General features: G+C 40.3%; 2 protein-coding genes across 2 annotated transcripts; one reads left to right on the forward strand and one right to left on the reverse strand.

Annotated features, from left to right (window-relative positions):
• The first annotated feature begins 1,924 nt into the window (after positions 1-1,924).
• dlx1a (distal-less homeobox 1a) lies at positions 1,925-4,462 on the forward strand. Its single transcript, XM_031858603.1, has 3 exons — positions 1,925-2,367; positions 2,649-2,848; positions 3,260-4,462. The coding sequence occupies exons 1-3, from the start codon at positions 2,058-2,060 to the stop codon at positions 3,509-3,511; spliced, it is 762 nt and encodes a 253-aa protein (XP_031714463.1). The 5' UTR covers positions 1,925-2,057; the 3' UTR covers positions 3,512-4,462.
• Positions 4,463-8,975: 4,513 nt separating this feature from the next.
• Positions 8,976-11,266, reverse strand: dlx2a (distal-less homeobox 2a). The gene is made up of 3 exons (XM_031858602.1): positions 10,784-11,266; positions 10,146-10,330; positions 8,976-10,011 (listed from the first exon to the last, which is right to left on the reverse strand). Exons 1-3 carry the CDS (start codon positions 11,091-11,093, stop codon positions 9,688-9,690), a joined length of 819 nt encoding a protein of 272 aa, XP_031714462.1. The 5' UTR covers positions 11,094-11,266; the 3' UTR covers positions 8,976-9,687.
• Between the last annotated feature and the right edge of the window lie 6,051 nt (positions 11,267-17,317).

Raw genomic sequence — 17,317 nt, forward strand, 5'->3', positions numbered from 1 at the left:
TTCTACCTCTATTCTGTTAATGGTTTGCTCACAGCCGCGTGTCAATTTGCAGATACTATAATCGTGGGAAAAATAATGACAGTTATCAGTCGCACCCACCAAGTACCCATAAAAATCAGTCCTCTGTTCTGGAAGATGATAATTATTGGTTGTACTACCATTATCATTGTCGTTGTTGATGGAGGAAATCTTGAAGCATTTTTCGAAAGTAATTCCAGAGAAATCACTTCAAATTGGCCTATTTTAGGGGACAAGGCCAGCTTATAATATTGCACAGATATCTTTAAATTCAGGCACCCGCAGCCGCCTGGTACACTGTGGCGCACGTGTCCATGATGCCAGCGCCTGCATTTTGGTAACACGTTTTACAACTTGCTAGTTCTGTTCTGAGTTCGATTATGCAATTACACTGATAATCACTGTGACGGAATTTAACTGCCTTTAATTTGTTATTCAGGTGGAGATGGAGGGACTGCTGGATGGAGCAGCCAGGCTGTGTTTCTGCTCTGCACAGACACCAGAACAAGAGCAGCAGGCTGCAAATGAATCCTAATGAAATGAAGAACTGCTGGATACTTTATTCTTTTTCTTCTTCTTTCACCAAGTGCGTCCTGCGGAGGCTCTTTGACCCAGAATGGCGTGGATTTATCTGCTTCTTTTCCATCACGTGATTTTCAAAGTAAGTTGCTTTCAGCTGCTGATTGAAATGAATATCTTATTTTTTGAATATAGCCTGGTTAAACTCTACAGCTGCAGCAGTGACCCTGTTCCATGTGAGCTATTGAGTTGTGGAGGTCTAAACCTGCAGCTCAAGAAGAAATGTCTTCTGTCAGTCGTCAGTTCAATTAAATCAAATGACCATGGATAATTATTCTTTGTTAGGCTGTGGGAGGCTGGCCGCACCCCCCATCCTCGCTTAGATTCATGCTAATCAAACGTGTCAGGATTTAACAAAACTGTGACCATTAATTGATTGCGATAGAAGGTGCGTAAAGTCGTTTGGAAAGCATTTAAATGTGATAAGAAAATAGGCCTGCGTGCATTCATTACAACACAATTTAGCTCGGTGAGAAGAAACATAATACAACAAACAATTTCTCACGGTTAGGCTATATATATTGTTATGAAAGAAAGCCATAATTAAAACAGTTGCCTTTTCAAATCTGTTTAAAATGGACTTAGACAATTTCTGTTGTTCAGAAATTGTTATGGGCTATTTTGTAGGCATTGATGTCGTTGTATGTTTTCAGGCGTTAAACAACGCGAGCCAATAAACCTAATTTGACATCAATGCAGAACTGTTTTATCGTCCCGTGCAGCCAGATGTAACTGAGACCTAAGTGTTAAATACATGACCAATTACAAGCCTACTTATGAAAATTGAACACTAGTGTTATGCTAATACACCTTCCTCCAGATAGAGCTTTAATCTAAAAAGATTTAATCAAACAGAGAGTAGCTTTAACGAGACTGGAAATTATTATTTAACATTAATAAACGATGATCACTTTTATTTTATTAACAAACCTGATTGTACCGTATTATCCAGTGCTGCTCCGATGTACGGTATTTTATTAAATATTACAAATTTGGATAGCGCTGAGACAAACGTGGATCAGGTGCACTTTATGGTATGCAATATTAGTAAACAATTGATTATTATTATTATTTATTTCACGATTTCTAAATAATAATACTAACAAAAATAATGATGGCGAATCTTGACATGTCAAGGGGTGTCTTAGATGTTTGTGGTTTTCCTTGACTTTATCGGCTTCTTCGGACCCAGCCCCAGCGTCGCCAATCGGCTTCCCTCTTGGAGAGAGTGGACCAATCAGCGACAGTCTTTGATGAATATTCATGAGTCCGAGATTCAAACCTTTGAGCGAGTTTGTCTTGGTCCACAGCATCATACCTAGGACTTTTCACAGGCACAAACTACATTTTCTTATGAATGGAAACAGAAAAAATCAGTTCGGCTTAAATTGGGACCCATCCTTCACTGAGATCATAGAAGGAAAACAACAAAAGCAAGACAAGGGGAACCGTCAGAAGAGATGACAATGACTACGATTCCAGAAAGTCTTAATAGCCCTGCCTCAGGAAAAACCGTTTTCATGGAGTTTGGATCCCCGAGTCAACAAATGTCGCCTTCCTCCATGTCTCACGGACACTATCCAATGCACTGTTTACATTCTGCAGGTCATACCCAGCACGACAGCTACAGTCCAGCCTCGTCGTTCCCCAGATCTTTGGGTTATCCATACGTAAACTCTGTCGGCAGCCATTCCACCAGTCCATATCTCAGCACAGTACAGACCTACCAAAACAGCTCGGCGCTCACACAGACACGGCTAGAGGAGACAGGTAAGTGTGCAGCAGCATCTTTGGATCCTAAATATGAACTTTCTATGTTGGCACGGCTTTCATCTGTATACAGTCCTGGCTGCAGCGAAAAGACGACCCAGATGTTGGAATTAGGCTTGGTAATTATTTATTGCGTAACGCTATAAACAATGTATGCAATTAAGGGTAATTATACCTAAAGTACAGCCTGTAAAACTTGCAGCGAGTATTCAAAGCTGCGCAGCACTGTTGGCTATACAACTGCCTCCTCATTCTTGTTCTCTTCTCCGTCTCTCCCTCAGCGCCAGAAGCAGAGAAAAACACAGTGGTCGAAGGCGGAGAGGTTCGATTCAACGGTAAAGGGAAAAAGATTAGAAAACCAAGGACTATCTATTCCAGTTTACAACTTCAAACTCTAAACAGGAGATTTCAACAAACTCAATATTTGGCGTTACCGGAGAGAGCTGAGCTTGCAGCGTCGATGGGTCTCACTCAGACACAGGCAAGTCCATGAAACACACTCAAGACTAGCTCCACTCTGCAACAGCACCGTTAGCCTTTATTTTTTATTTTTTACACCTTTTAGAATGCTTTCCCCCCACAACAGGCCTTATTTTTTATTGTTATTATTGCAATTATTATTATTATTATTATGAATGAAAACCATTCATCAAACAATGAAATATTGTTTGACACCAAGTTATGGGTTAATTCTGTTTCCTGTCACTCATGTGTTAATTTCAATGACATCTTAATACAGTAATAGCCTTTTATAATCAAGGGCAGGATTGATATAGGCCTATTAAAAAAATATTTTGCTCTTGACTTTGTACAAGTAAACCTGTTGCGTGCGTAAAAGTGCCAAATCCTTTTACAACAGTACATTTTCTAATAATCTCCTTTGTCTCTCCAGGTGAAGATTTGGTTTCAAAATAAGCGCTCTAAATTCAAGAAACTGATGAAGCAAGGTGGGGGAACAATTGACGCCGCCGCTTTAGCCACCGGCCGCGGACTGTCTAGCGGTTCACCCTCGGTGGCACCTGTCTGGAGCTCGCCGACCACCGTGAAGACTTCGGTGGGGACAACCGGATCTTACATTCCCAGCTACACCTCATGGTATCCAACCGCACACCAAGAGTCTATGCAACAGTCACAGCTCATGTGAACAGGGACCTCAGCCCTCGACTCTGCCACGGCTCGTGTATCACGATGGTGAAGGGGCCTCAGCGCGGCCCAGCACTGATAACACAACAACAACAACAACCCGGGAGTTTGCTGTCGCATGCCGCCACAGTGGCCTCTTCATACCGGATGACGGCAAGCAGCTAGAAGAAGCAGGAAGCTAAGAGGCTGAAAAGGCACGCAAAGCGCCCAAGGGCAGCAAGTCTGTGACAGTCAGCGGAAATCGTAGACCAATGGATCTTTTTTTTAGCTGCTGTTTATCACTTTTGTGGCAGTTTCTTTTCTTCTTCTTCTTTTTTTTTAAATTATACTTGTGTGAGTTATTCTGTTTGTAAGAAAACACGTGTTTGTTTACACCAGATCTTGGGCCCAAAGTGATGATGACCTGAAATCAATCTGTATTCAGTAACAGTTAAAGGTTCATTCTTTTACCAAATAATGATAATTAATACATTCCACCATTATACTTTCAGCACACTCAACCCCCAGGGCATATTGTGCAAAGCCTCAACTCGCTACTATGTTGTTTATGTGTTTGTTATTTAAGTTAAATTATTCAGACTAGTTTTTCTGTTGAGGTCAGTCTGTGTTCATTTTGTAAGTGTGTTTTGAAATTACAACACTGTGTTGTTAATGCTGCACTAACGCAAGCAAAGCTTTTCTATGCCGTGCCCCGATGTTATGTGAAAAATGTAAAAGGCCTAACAATTTGCTGCTTTACAAAAAAAAATATTCTGAGGGTGAGCAGCTCATTTGTTACTGTATTTTGTATATCACTTTCAGACTTGTTTTGTGCTGTATACTGGATACGCTGTGAAACAGGGTTTTAGGCTTTCTGTATTCGTCGAGATGTGTTTAGTCAACATAGAACATATTTAGTTTTGTATTGATCACTTTAATTTATTTATCTGTTTCTGAAGTTTACGTACATAATGTGCAAAGGTTCAAAAGCAGTAAAATAATGATTTAAATTATGTCAAGAAAGGTGTCTGATTGAACCCCCCTTCACTCCTCCATCCTCATCTCATGTGAAAAGAAAGGCTTCAGCATGGTGCAGGTTTAATGTGAGCTGACACAAAGCAGTATCATGTTGGTTATTGTAGCAGACACCGTGTGAGCTGCAAAAGGCTCATCGTTTAGATTTATGGTCGTGTTTAGCATTTCGCCTGGGCTCCTGCTGCTGCTGCTCACTGGTTGCAGATGTTGTCAAACATCTGGGGTGACCTAATAATTCTATAAATCTGGCGTTGAATCTAACAAATATCTAAGAATCTATAAAACGGGCTATGTAAATAATTTGTACTTGGCCTCTACAAAAAAAGAACATCAGCTAAAAAGGCAAGAACCACTGGGAATCATTTGGCCGATATGAGCTGCATTTTTGGGGGATTTAACCGTCGCGGTGCGGGAGACCTGGATTCATTTAACGTCGCTTATTTCTTTTCAGCTTTTCTTAAAGATAATCTTCTTACAATTTGTCTTCCGACAATCCCCATTTTGTGCCATGAAAGGGAGAGATCAATTGTGTGTGTTAAGTGAATAATCGCGCAAGAGGCAGGTGCTGCTGCAAAAGACTGGATGAGCACGCGGGACACAGGGCGGATCAGATGGAGATCAGTGAAAGTGAAAAGTTCAAAGGCCTTCTTGTTTCAACTTCACACTTTATTCATTAACTCTAGTTTCACGAACTTGAAGTACGCCTTTTTTTGGTTGAATATGAATTTTAAATATGTGTTTTGTGCTTCAAGTTTATTCATGTTGTTTTTTTTAAATGCCAAAAGAAAGAGAGTGGAATAACCTGTCCGTTCAAATATCGTACCGAACGCTTACATGCAACAATAATAATGAAGAAAATAGGTGAAAAAACAACAAAACTGAAAAATTGTTCTAATAGGGCGAAAAATTCGGGAAAACAATTCAAACAATGCATCGGAAATGTTAATGTTTTTCCTGCAAAGAAACAAAGAATGAAACAAAGACATTCAGATGCACGACTTGTAGCCAACTCGCTCTCATCCAGCTTCAATGTCTCTATGAATATACACATGTTTTGCAATTGTAATGGCAGATTTTATGCAATCTGTGAGGTCTGCTAAACAGCTTTTACACGGTCCAGCCTATATACCTCACATCATAACCAATAACTTACTTCTCTTCTCATTTGTCTCATTTATTCATTGCTAAAAGGACAAATCAGACCATCATGATGGATTATTTTTAGTATTATTATTTTATAAATGCTGGTGCAGTCTTGATACAGCAACCATCACATTCGAAAAACATTCAGCTTCAGAAAGACTAAAAAGAAATCAGCTTTGGCCTAGTTTATATTATCCACTCCTTAACATCCCTTTCGACCTGTCTCTATTGTTATTTTAATAAAAAAAACTCAGGACATATACAGTCCTTTGCCCACAGAAGGAGAATAGGCCCACATTTCCATACCATTAAGAAAGAGTATGAATTGTGCTGCTGCTGCTGCAGTGAACATAATTCTGCCTATACCTAGCCCCAGAAAGGCGCAGCTGCATCAAGAGGGTCAGCGTTATTTCGCTGTATTCTCCTCTTGATTATACGAGCTGGGCCCATCAAACCCAGCATAATTACAGTAATTTCGCCCTTATTTATTCTAATGCAGTTTCCCCATCTCTGAGGTAATTATGAGCATTTTTTTTTCGCACGGAGGATCTTTCTGCGTTGACAAAAGAGATAGTGCTCTGAAAGAAATGTGCTGCTGCAAATAGAAAGAAGCGAAATAGGTGAGCTGCCATTTCGTCACTGTTCCCTTAGACTTAGCTTATGTGTAAGGCTGGCAAATTGCTTGCAGGTGTACGTCACAGAGTTTTCAATGCGAAGAGGCCTCAAAATTAGCAAAGCACAATGTAAGAGTAATGAGAGCAGCGACTAGATTAAAAAACAACTTGTGTGTCTCCCCTTCCTTACATCCTCTCGACAGCTTTCTTTGCTATAGGACTTTTTGTCCACACAAAATGAGCACACTGAAGACTTAAAAAAAATAAAAAAACATATCCAGCCTAAGATTTTACTCACAATGAACCAACCAGTCATAGAAATAGTTTGATACCATGAAAAATCAGCAAAATTCAAGCCTGTTTCCTGTTTTTTCTATACTTTCAATGAATATTTAAGATACAAACATTTAATACACACCTCTCTGCTTGAAATGAAGAGGCAAGCTCTCGCAGAAAGCTGCATGGAGGAAGATGAGCAGCAGCATCCTGCAGCAGATACAAGATAAGCGAATAAATCCCACAAAATGTGTCCCATGTGTTGGTCTAAGCTATAGCAGCAGAGTTCAGAATATGACTGAAAATGTCTGCTTTATTTCCCCTCTTTATAGCTGTTGGGAGAAAAAATGTAGATTATTAGCATAAATGTTTACTCCTCATTACGCTGATGACATTGTGCACTCGAGATCTTGGTAATCTTTGGGGTAAATTATGAGTATTTTTTTTGTTATTTAAAGCAGCAGTTACCATGCAATTCAGGCTAAATCTGCGTAGGCTTCACACGGATATAATTATCGTTGAGTCAAGATGTTAGACTAAAAAGTATGCATTGATATCCCCATTTATTATGTACATTCAACTTTGACAATTTTGATGCTTGAAATAGCGGGAAATTGTCTTGTGTAAAAAATAACACCCCATATTAGGACATCTAAAATTGCGAAGAATTATATAGTAATTGCAGGCTTTCATATTTGAAAGCCAATGCTCAAACCAGAGCAAATGTGATTGAAATTGCAGATCAGGGTATAAATTAGGATAGGGGGTAGCCTATGGCATTTACAAGTTAGCTGGAGAAATGCAGAAGTGGGCCTATAAACCACAGTAGCTCTAATTAATGAAGGAAGTCACATGGGGCAACATAAAACATCCACAATATTCAATCATCATTATTTTATTTTTTATAATGGACGAAATCGATAAACAGTATTGTTCACTGTGCTGATAACTTCACAGCTGTCGTAACTAAGTAATCACTCATAAGTGAAAACCAGCTAGTAATATTTCAGTCCAGTTATCACGAGGGCCTATTCACTTATAGTCTCTGAGTAACAGTATAGACAAATTAAATCTGCAAATGTCCACTCAAAGGTATATCCAGGCCTATGTATATGTCGATGTAATGTTTTGGCGCACAGCAGACCTGCTGCATGCCTGGGATATGATCCTGTCAGCTCCATCATAGAGATCTAGCAACCGCTGACAAGCTACAGTCCTAATTATGTAGGCTACAAGGAAACGATCCCACTTGATGGCCCGTGCTTGTTTGAAGGGATGAGTGTGGGTAAGACAGTGATGATCATGAATGAGAACTAAGTGATGGGACTGTGTATTAATAATACCCCCCCTCCCCCCCTCATATATCTATCCATCGGAGTCAAAATAGCTCAAATACAACAGACTTTACTGGCAGCAATACATGTAGTTTTTGGACGTGTGCCTATACGGGCCCTGTGAGCCACATAAATAATGTAGGTCAATGTGCTCGTCTTCAGAGAGATCAGAGGCTTTAACGTTGGCCTACTTGTGAGAAATGTTTCCATGATGTTGTAGCTCCAGGCTGTCTTGGAACTAGTTCCTCTTGTTAGGCTGAGTTCATAAAACGTCTGGAAAGCGATTCACTGACTCCACAGAGTCTGAGGAGCTTGTACTCATTCATACCCACCCTCATCTTCCCATCTCGCATGCCAAGGCGTGTTGTTGTGTTGCCCCCCCCCCTCCCCCCTCTGCTGAGGCTGCGCCCCGGGCCCCCTGCCTGCCTGAACGAGCTCCGGTTCGGCTAACGCTAATCATGTGCGGACTGAACCGGGTAAAATAGACAGCCGAGGAATCGTCTCACGCTTGCCCTCGCTTTTGATAGCACGTATACGCTCTTGTAGCGTATTAAAACAACCTAGTATCACTTAAGAAATCGCTTAAAATCCAACTAATTTACAGCGAAGCTAAGATGGTTGTCAGCAACACAACCAGAGGTAAGCGCAATAAGGCAATTGATTGTGTTCGCTACAGGTGTGCGTTTATCGGCTAGTATATTGCAAGCAAACTACAGGTAGTTTAAATAAATCACAATAACATGTTTGCTGCAGCCCGGCTCCATTTAAGATGTTAAGAGTTTCCCAAAGTAAAATGTGTAATATTAAGCAACATTATCATTTTCTGAAATAAAGCCATTTGATGTGAGAACATTATGCAAGCGTTGGTGTACGCTTTAATACCTAGCCTACAGTGCTGTAAAATAAAGCCGGCTAGAATAATATTATTTTAAAATGAAAACAGTCCCTATGCAGTATTAGTCTCATTGCAAAACGAATAAGACGACACAAATTCTCCCCAGTTATCCATAAATGACTGTCAAGGGGGAAATAGGAGAAATGCATGTGCACAGAAAACATTTGTGGAAAGAAAAGGAGGGATGCATATTCACAGAAAACATTTTTATTTAAATAACGTCTGGTAATATATAGAACATTGCTAAAATAAATAAGACAAAAATACAATTAAGTGTGATACAAGTAGCCTAAATCAGAGGGTAGGACAATCAGTAGCTCAAGGTGGTTAATGGATTTGCACCAATAGCCTAATGAAAAGAGTCAAAGCAACACGGGCTGTCAAAAAGCTGTGGTAAAATATTTACAAACATGGATTCACTTATCCCCCCCAGGCCTATATATAAATCAACTTGACATAAGGAATGGATAAAGGTACACTGTTTTATCGCACAACAAAATGAGGTCATATTGAAAAAGGCACCATACAGTTAACTTGTGCTACATTTGTGACAGGTTGTCCTGCGATGAAGGTTTTGTTTTTGCGCATATGGCAGAAAAAGTGACGCCCGCGTAAAAGTAGGCTTGCGCCCAGGCTGCGATTGCTTTGGGTAATAGTGGTTCACTCATCCCTCGACATAAACAAAATAAATAAATACAAAAATAACTGTAGAAATCTGCGACTACCATTTCCTAGCGCAAAAACTGACAAGGTCCATGAGCCTGTCTGGCTCCCTTAACTTTTCTGTAACGTTCGCATGGCGCGCACACACGAGGTCTGTAAAATGAAGGTAATGGCATTTTTGTCATTCTATTCACCAGTATTGTCCGATTTAAACCCTTTGCTTTTTTGTATTTGTTTTTCAGAATATCGTTCCAGCGCTTATGGCGGAGTTGTGGTGGTGCTGGATCAGAGGTGGCTGCAGATGCATTGAGTTCGTGGTGGAGTACCAGGAGTAGTTTGCCAAAAACGATGAAGGCGCAGACGTGTTGGGAGGGCTGCAGCTCTGAGGTAAACTGGAATTGACACTGTTCATTCTTTGAGTCTGTGGAAAGTCCCAGGCAGTAATTGGTGGAGACACGCAAGGGGGAGATTCACTGGAAGCAATGTGTTGCTCTGGGATGAGTTCTCCACTTTTCCACAACTTCTTGAATTTTGAGCGGCGGTTTTGGAACCAGATTTTGATCTGAGAAACAAATGGCAAGCGTAAAATTGATTAATCGTTATTTTCCGGCTCAAATCCCTCGAGCGTTTTAATCCATCACAGATCAGACCTGAGAGAGGACAGTTGACAGAATATAATGTCTTTGATGCACCCACCTGTGTTTGCGTCAGGCCCATCGATGCTGCCAGCTCGGCTCGTTCTGGTAGAGCCAAATACTGCGTCTTTTGAAACCTCCGTTGAAGTGCAGCCAGTTGGAAGCTGGAATAAATGGTTCGAGGTTTCCTGACCTTCTTTGGTTTTCCATTAACCATCCGGATTTCTGGCTCGCGCTCTTCTTTTTCTGAGGGAATATTCAAAAAACATTTCAAGTTATGCATGAAGAATATTTTTTTTCCAGTTGTATAGAACTATTAATCATTTTTGCACGACCATCAGTTTGTGTTTAGCAGTTATGTGTACACCTAATAATTATTATTTTTTTAAATCAGATTTGTATATTATAATGAAAAACAAATCAGAGGTAGGGAAAGGTTGCTTAAGATTTGTGTTTAACAAAAAGCCTACATTAATTGAAAATTCACTATCGGTGTTTTGTGCGCATCTGAAAAGTTGTCTGTGTCTTAATCATTTCTGAACACATAGTAGGCCAATTGTCTTGTCCATTATGTGTTATTTATGATTCAACGTGCTCTTCATACAGTTCATAAGCACGTTTAGAAGTTTGGTCTCAAACAAAAGCATGAAATTAATTAAAATATTATTTAAACTAAATAAATAAAAATAGCTTCTTTACCTGTATCGACTGGAGGAGGAGAGGAGTTGGAGCCGTAGGAGCTGTATGCACCATAAGATGAGTTGAAACCAAGGTCGTACGACTTTGCGTTATATGGCACAGTGCTGGTGGCGTTGCCGTGGTACTGGTAGCCGAGTTGGCCAAATGGAGAGCCGTGGCCAGGCTGTTGGTTGTTGTAGTAGCTGCTGTCCGTCGCCGTGGACACTGGCAGAGTCGGGGACTCCTGCGATTTATGCAAACTGTGGAAATTGCTTGAGGTAATCTGGTTCGAATGCATATCAGTATTTAAGTTCTCAAAAACCCCAGTCATCTTCGAGTTGGAGCGGAGCAGCCTCGTAACCTATGCGCGAAAAAAAAAATCACAAAATTGCGAAAACTGCAAGCTGAAAACACGACTCAAATCTTGGACTGATGACACCTTTTCGTGAATCGAAACGCATCCCCGTGTAAACTGCGGCAAAAATCAGCGGAAGGTGTGTCCCTCTCACAGTGGCCTGTGATTATCTGCTACGGTCGGTGGTGGGAGCACATTTATGAGAGAGGGAGAGCTACTGTGTCTGAGGCAGCCAATGAGTAAAGGCTGCACGCCTGACTACTCCCCACCGCGTCCACCCTCCATTATTTGCTCAGGTCTGTCTGGTCCGGTTGTCTGCAGAGAGTTTTCTCTCAAAGCATCTCAAAAGAGTCAGTGAACAGTTCCTGCTGGCCCAACAGATCTGGTCCTATAACTCAGAATTTAATCAACTCTGTGCGCAATCAGCCATCTAATCCTGGAAAATAAAACGTGACTTCAGCATTTACTATATCATGTACTTGACTACACAGCAGTGAAAGGGACACTGCATGACCACAAATTAGTTGTCACTTGAATTGCGGTTAGCCCTCTTCATTTGAATTTTACGCTTGTCAGTATAACAGATTGATGTCTGTTTGTGTGTTTTGGGGAAACAATGCCTTTTTTGTGTAGTTTTTGTTTACATTCTGGCCTAAAATAAGCTAAAAACTAAGTGACGAGTAGTCCACAGAACGAGTCGGAACCACACAGAGAAAGGGAGGGACACTGGGTTTAGGACTAGGTCAAAGGGGGATCTAAATGTGTCGATACAATATTAAACCCAATATGATGCTTAAAGCGGTGACAACAGGAAATAACTACAGCGCCCCCAGGTGTTGGAAATCTGACTTACTACTTGTCTGCAAGAAAAACAAAACACAACAAAAGCATGAACCGCCTGATAATCAAACTCCTATTTACTGTGACAAATTTCACAGAACTATGGTTCACCACAACAACTTCATTTTGAGTCCAAAGTGTTGGTGATGTGTTTCGTTCTTGTGAAGCACAGAAGTTAATGTGATGACAAAGTTGTTGAGGCACCTGTTCACCGCCACAGGATGGCAGCACAGTTTCTTTTATTAACACAACTGAGACAGAGTTACTCAGTTTTCTGTAATACCACTGCCATGTATTGATCGGGCTAAGCTGCTGTCTACTTGGTTTTTGCTTTTTCTTTCGGCCAGAGCATCATCACCAAGCACTCCAGACAGTGTCATGAATATACAGGGCTTGTCAAAATAACACTTTTACAACCTAATGCAAGCCAAAACAACAGCACAATACTATATTTATTAAGCTTTCCTGTCTGTTAAAGACATGTTGAACTATGGTTATGGTATTATAACGACATCACCCATTTCAAGCAAATAAAGGAACAAAACAACGAAATCCTGCGTAAAGGGGCCCTCCAGCAATTTAAGACTTGCTGGATCCCACAATTACCATAATGCAACTGGATAGTGATTTACCAGATATAGCCTGGTAAACATCCACATATTTCAAACTCAGTACATCCAGTTTTCAAACACTGGCTTTCTGTTATAAATAACGAAATACCTGGATGATAAATAAATGTTCCCAATCTGAGTATTCCTCCCTATGACGGGTGAACTAATGTTCTTGTGTACAATTGGTAGGATGTCCCTTTTATTTTCTTTAGTCTGGGGAAGCCTGAGTTAATTGGTGTTCCATTTCAGTGACAGATTATTTTTTCCTCTTCCACCATGGGCCAGTGGATGTCACTGCTCATTAGTGGAGTACAGTCTCTGTATTCAGCTGTCCGGCAAAAAATCAGTTTCTCTATAAGACTGATCCTCAAATTTACTATTCTCACAGTTAACAACTGAAGTCAGCTTTCTTTTCATCGGGGTGCAGGTGAGTTTTCTGTCCCGGGAAAAAGGACCTTTTCCACAGTGTTAAAATATGTTTGAGTGTAAAATATCGAGCTATTTAACAGGGAGAAAGTGAACAGCATCTAAGTTTATTGTAAGAATAAGGAGGTTCCCCTAGAGAATGCACAAGTCATCAGATTTTTAGATCATTTTCAGGAAGGATTTCACAACATAGTTCCACAATCTTAGAGTTCAGAGTCAACATCTGGACGTGCCAAAACATTCATCACAGCGGTGTGTCGACTGCATGGCAACATAGCTCTCATCATACCTTTTCTTCCAGCCTTTCATGAAATAGATGGTTGCTATTGCTGCTTAAGTTCTTGACAGTCACGCCCAGTTGGTTGATTACAATTTCAATCCTCTGCTGCAGAGCAGCTGGTGTAGTGGATCTTCCCCCAGTGTTCAATGACATGAAAATGATGCCAAATGACGGGACACAGATGTAAGCTGCTTTTATCATGCATTCCAAATTCCCATTTGTACAGGAGCTTCTCTTGACTTGGCCTTTAGCACACGAGCCAGAAAGCTTTACATATGTATTCAGCTTCTTTATTTTCCAGTTTATAGTGTCTCATCTTTTTTCATTCTCGGTGTAAAGAAGGACGAAACGACACTGTACATTACAAAAGCACTTCTCTATGTCTTTTGCTCTGCTATCAATAATTCAACCATTGAGATAACTATCCATTATTTAACATTTCTTGACTGCTAGACATTATTTAAGATGTCCATCTATTGTGAGTATAAGTATGAACAGAGCACACAACGTACTGAATCAAAAGTTGCAAACAAGTGACAAAAGGTCTCATAACCGTACGGGAGACAAATACAGTATGTCGTACTAGCGATATGGTTATAATGTAGCCTGTTTCAATCACCATTGGATTACAGCCTCTACATCATTTCAAAAGAAAAACATGCGCTCATGAAAAGGAAACACTGGCTGATATTGACATTTTGTCTTGAGGAACCAAAGTGCACAAAACGGGAAGTCATTGTGAAAGATAACAACCCAGACATTCTGGGGAGATATTGATCTTGAGCATCCGTTATATCGGGTTTTTTGTGTTGCAGAAGCTCAAAAGGCAAACAAAAGTGTGGTGTGTCATCCTTTCAATGACACACCATTTGCACACTATGAGTTGACGTTTCAGAAATAGTAACAAGATGCAGTCAATTGAGCAGTATAGCGTAAATCAACACAGTGCTCCATGACCACACCGTGTCTCTGTGCTGTCAATAGTAATGGCACTGTCCAGTACAAAACGTGCAGTACACTTAGCAATACAGGAGCCAGAGGGGGAGCGGGCTACTCTTCCCACCTATTATGGATGTTACACTAAATAAAAATCTGTATTTATTTGTATAAAACTGCTATTGATTTCAGGACATAGTGGAAAGCCTGAAATCCTAAATAAACCTGAAAAGATGAAAAACATTTTGTGTTCTGCATAATTATGTGCAGAACAATGATGCGTAAAAAAGTGAAAAAGAAGTGTACTTTTCCCAGACCTAAAATATACTAATAGCACAGAAAGTGTGTTAAATGTAGTGTATATTACTGTGTACTACAAACAGTATATTTCTCGTATTCTTGTTAAAGTACATTTTTATCTAACAAAGTTATCAAAATGCACTCAATCTTTTTTTCGTGGACTACCACAAAGTATATTAACATAGCAATACAACTCAACTTGAACATGAATATACTGAAATTGCACTATTTTTCAGTACATTGCCCATTGTACTCACTATTGTTCCCCGAGGTGTAATGATCTTTGTACTAAGGTACATTTTGATTAAATACCAGCAAGGTATTACCATTTAACCTAGGCTGTATTCTACTATACCTATTAATAAAGTGCATAATATTTGGTAAGCTGAAGTATGCAAAAATACATGAAAAAAATAACATTATATTCCAGCATATCTTGAGTGCAGCTTTTGATATGTATGTATATTTATATCTATGTACAACTTAAGTGGTTTCAATTTAAGGCTAAATAAAATATACAAAGCAACACAAAATAATAATTTGTCAATATGTATTTTCTAAACTTGGGTTTGGTAAATGGATGTCAGGTGTTTTTCATTATGTACTGTACTCGAGGGTCAACAGAGGCAGTAATGGTTTCTAGCTCAGCAGAGATTTGGCTGTTGCTGGGTTCTCTTCACTGATCTCCCGCTGAGTCTATTGGAGCATACATCACCTTGGCAACTCACCCTTTTAGTGAGATCAAATTATACTGCAAGTTTTTCAGCTTTGGCTTAAAAGTTTAAATACCTCCATGAAAAGCTTCCAAACAAACCAGAAACAGTAGGAGGTTTTTTTCCCCCGATTGTTTCCAAAATGTTTTTTAAGGTTTAGCCCACATCACAGAGTCAGCAAACATGAGGTGCACAAATCCAACTCATGTGCTTCTTGCGAACATGGAAATGATTTACCGAGTGTTTCTTGACCTCTCCGTCTGTAAGGTTGAGCCCGTACTGCATGGCTGCGGACATGAGTGGAGGTGAAGCTGGAAACCCTCAGCGTGGTGTTCATGATTGAGCATGTGTTTCCTAAGAATTAGTCATGGTGGCTTTTCCTCTGAGGAGAAGTTATTTTTAACAACAAAGGCTTTAATGACAAGCGCAGGCAGAGCATAACAATTGGAAGGAAGTGTGCAGTTTTGAGCCCATAACAAAATTCAAGAAAAGGCAGAACTCAATTGAGACAATGCTGATGTATAAAAAAAAAAAAACACAACCTGATCTTTGTACCTTTTTTGAGTAATTCACAAAAAAACTGATTCCAGCTCAAGTAAATTCCCCGCCAGCTGTATGATTGTCGTGACATAATGATAATACACCCTATGCAATTCCTTTGCATCAATGCAAAAATTGGTTTGCACTTTGCGGGGATAACAAAGGAATCCCCAGAATTCCCTGTGTCATCTGCACGGCCTGCCATGAGAAAGAATTCAGAGAGGTCTGCGAGGTCCCGCTCCCTTCATTGTTGACTCAGTGGCACACCCCCCACCCAGGACCCATAAATGGAAGCAGTCCTTTGTGCGAGGGGAGTGGAGCAGATTTACTGCGGATGGTCTCCCTACAAAGGACCACGGCACTGTCACAACAGGACCAGGATCAGCTGCTCCCCTTTTTCACACAGTATGATTTAACGCCGCGCTTCACACAACCACTGATGCAGACACAACTTCAGCACTCACTCAGCATCCACGTACCTCTAAGACTAAGTTTGTACTTACTATACTTTTGCTTATTATATTAATTCCAGTCTTACTAGCCATGTACGTCCGATAATTACCTCCTTTCTTAATTTCCCCCACTGGTCATATTTTAGACCATGTAATCACAGATTTGTGTGTCGAGTCAGATAAGTAATACTCTAACCAAGGATGTCGAAAATCCAGCGTGATATGTAATCAATCTTACATGCTCATTATCAGCAGGGTAGGTCATTGACTTAAGTCTATCAGATGTCATTTAGCAACAACAGCCATCTGTTTTAACTTTGCATTGCATTCATTAGAAGGGTTTCTTGGCACACCAGCCCCCCCCCCCCATAAATGCCTAGGCCAACTGTGCATTTTGGGCAGGCTGCCTTGTCTCTCCTACAACTTTTTTGGGTTTGGTTTCCTCCACCAGTCTCTGTTATGTTGGCTTCATTACTGTGCAACAGAAGGAGTTGGCCCTTCTGTCTTACCGAGGTTTTGAGTTTCAGAGCTCTTAAAACATAATCATTTCAGCATGATGGTGGCGAATCAGTGAAATCCAACCGCTACCACCGGTACCACTCGGGTGTTGCGAGTCGTTCAGATTGCAGCACAGATGTAAACTCCTCACAGGATTGCTGAATCAGCATTAAATGTTATCAATTTGACATGCCTCTGTGTGCTGTATAAATGTCATCATCAATTCAACTGTGCCTACATTAAAGTATTTCAGATATCCTGCGTTTAAAGTAACAACACCCATCTGTTTGCATTGCATTGTAGTCATCACTATGCCCATGACAACTGTGCATCTTGGGCATGTTTCCTTGCCTCTCTGATAACTGTGGGGTTTGGTTTCCTCAAACAGTCTCTGTAATGTTGACTGCATGGCTGTTAAACTCGAGGAGTTGGCCCTTCATGTCTCACCAGATTTTGAGTTCCAGAACGTCTAAAATCTAATAATTTCAGCAAGAAGGTGGAAAGTTGGTGTAATCCAACTATCAATAATAATGAACCATTTAAATCTCAACAGAATCTCAACAAAAACCCATGTTTACATGTTACATTTAAAGAACTTTGTAGC

This window comes from Anarrhichthys ocellatus, unplaced genomic scaffold, assembly GCF_004355925.1.
Source record: "Anarrhichthys ocellatus isolate YVR2014 unplaced genomic scaffold, GSC_Weel_1.0 scaffold20, whole genome shotgun sequence".
NCBI classification, from domain to species: Eukaryota; Metazoa; Chordata; class Actinopteri; order Perciformes; family Anarhichadidae; genus Anarrhichthys; species Anarrhichthys ocellatus.

Bases quoted from the DNA above. Each gene is read 5' to 3' on its own strand.
- dlx2a (XM_031858602.1), bottom strand. From the start codon at position 11,093: ATGACTGGGGTTTTTGAGAACTTAAATACTGATATGCATTCGAACCAG. The intron at 10,331-10,783 runs GTAAAGAAGCTA...ATATTCCCTCAG, and splicing joins TCCTCCTCCAGTCGATACAG to AAAAAGAAGAGCGCGAGCCA. The intron at 10,012-10,145 runs GTGGGTGCATCA...TTTGTTTCTCAG, and splicing joins TGGGCCTGACGCAAACACAG to ATCAAAATCTGGTTCCAAAA.
- dlx1a (XM_031858603.1), top strand. From the start codon at position 2,058: ATGACAATGACTACGATTCCAGAAAGTCTTAATAGCCCTGCCTCAGGA. The intron at 2,368-2,648 runs GTAAGTGTGCAG...TCTCTCCCTCAG, and splicing joins GACACGGCTAGAGGAGACAG to CGCCAGAAGCAGAGAAAAAC. The intron at 2,849-3,259 runs GCAAGTCCATGA...TTGTCTCTCCAG, and splicing joins TGGGTCTCACTCAGACACAG to GTGAAGATTTGGTTTCAAAA.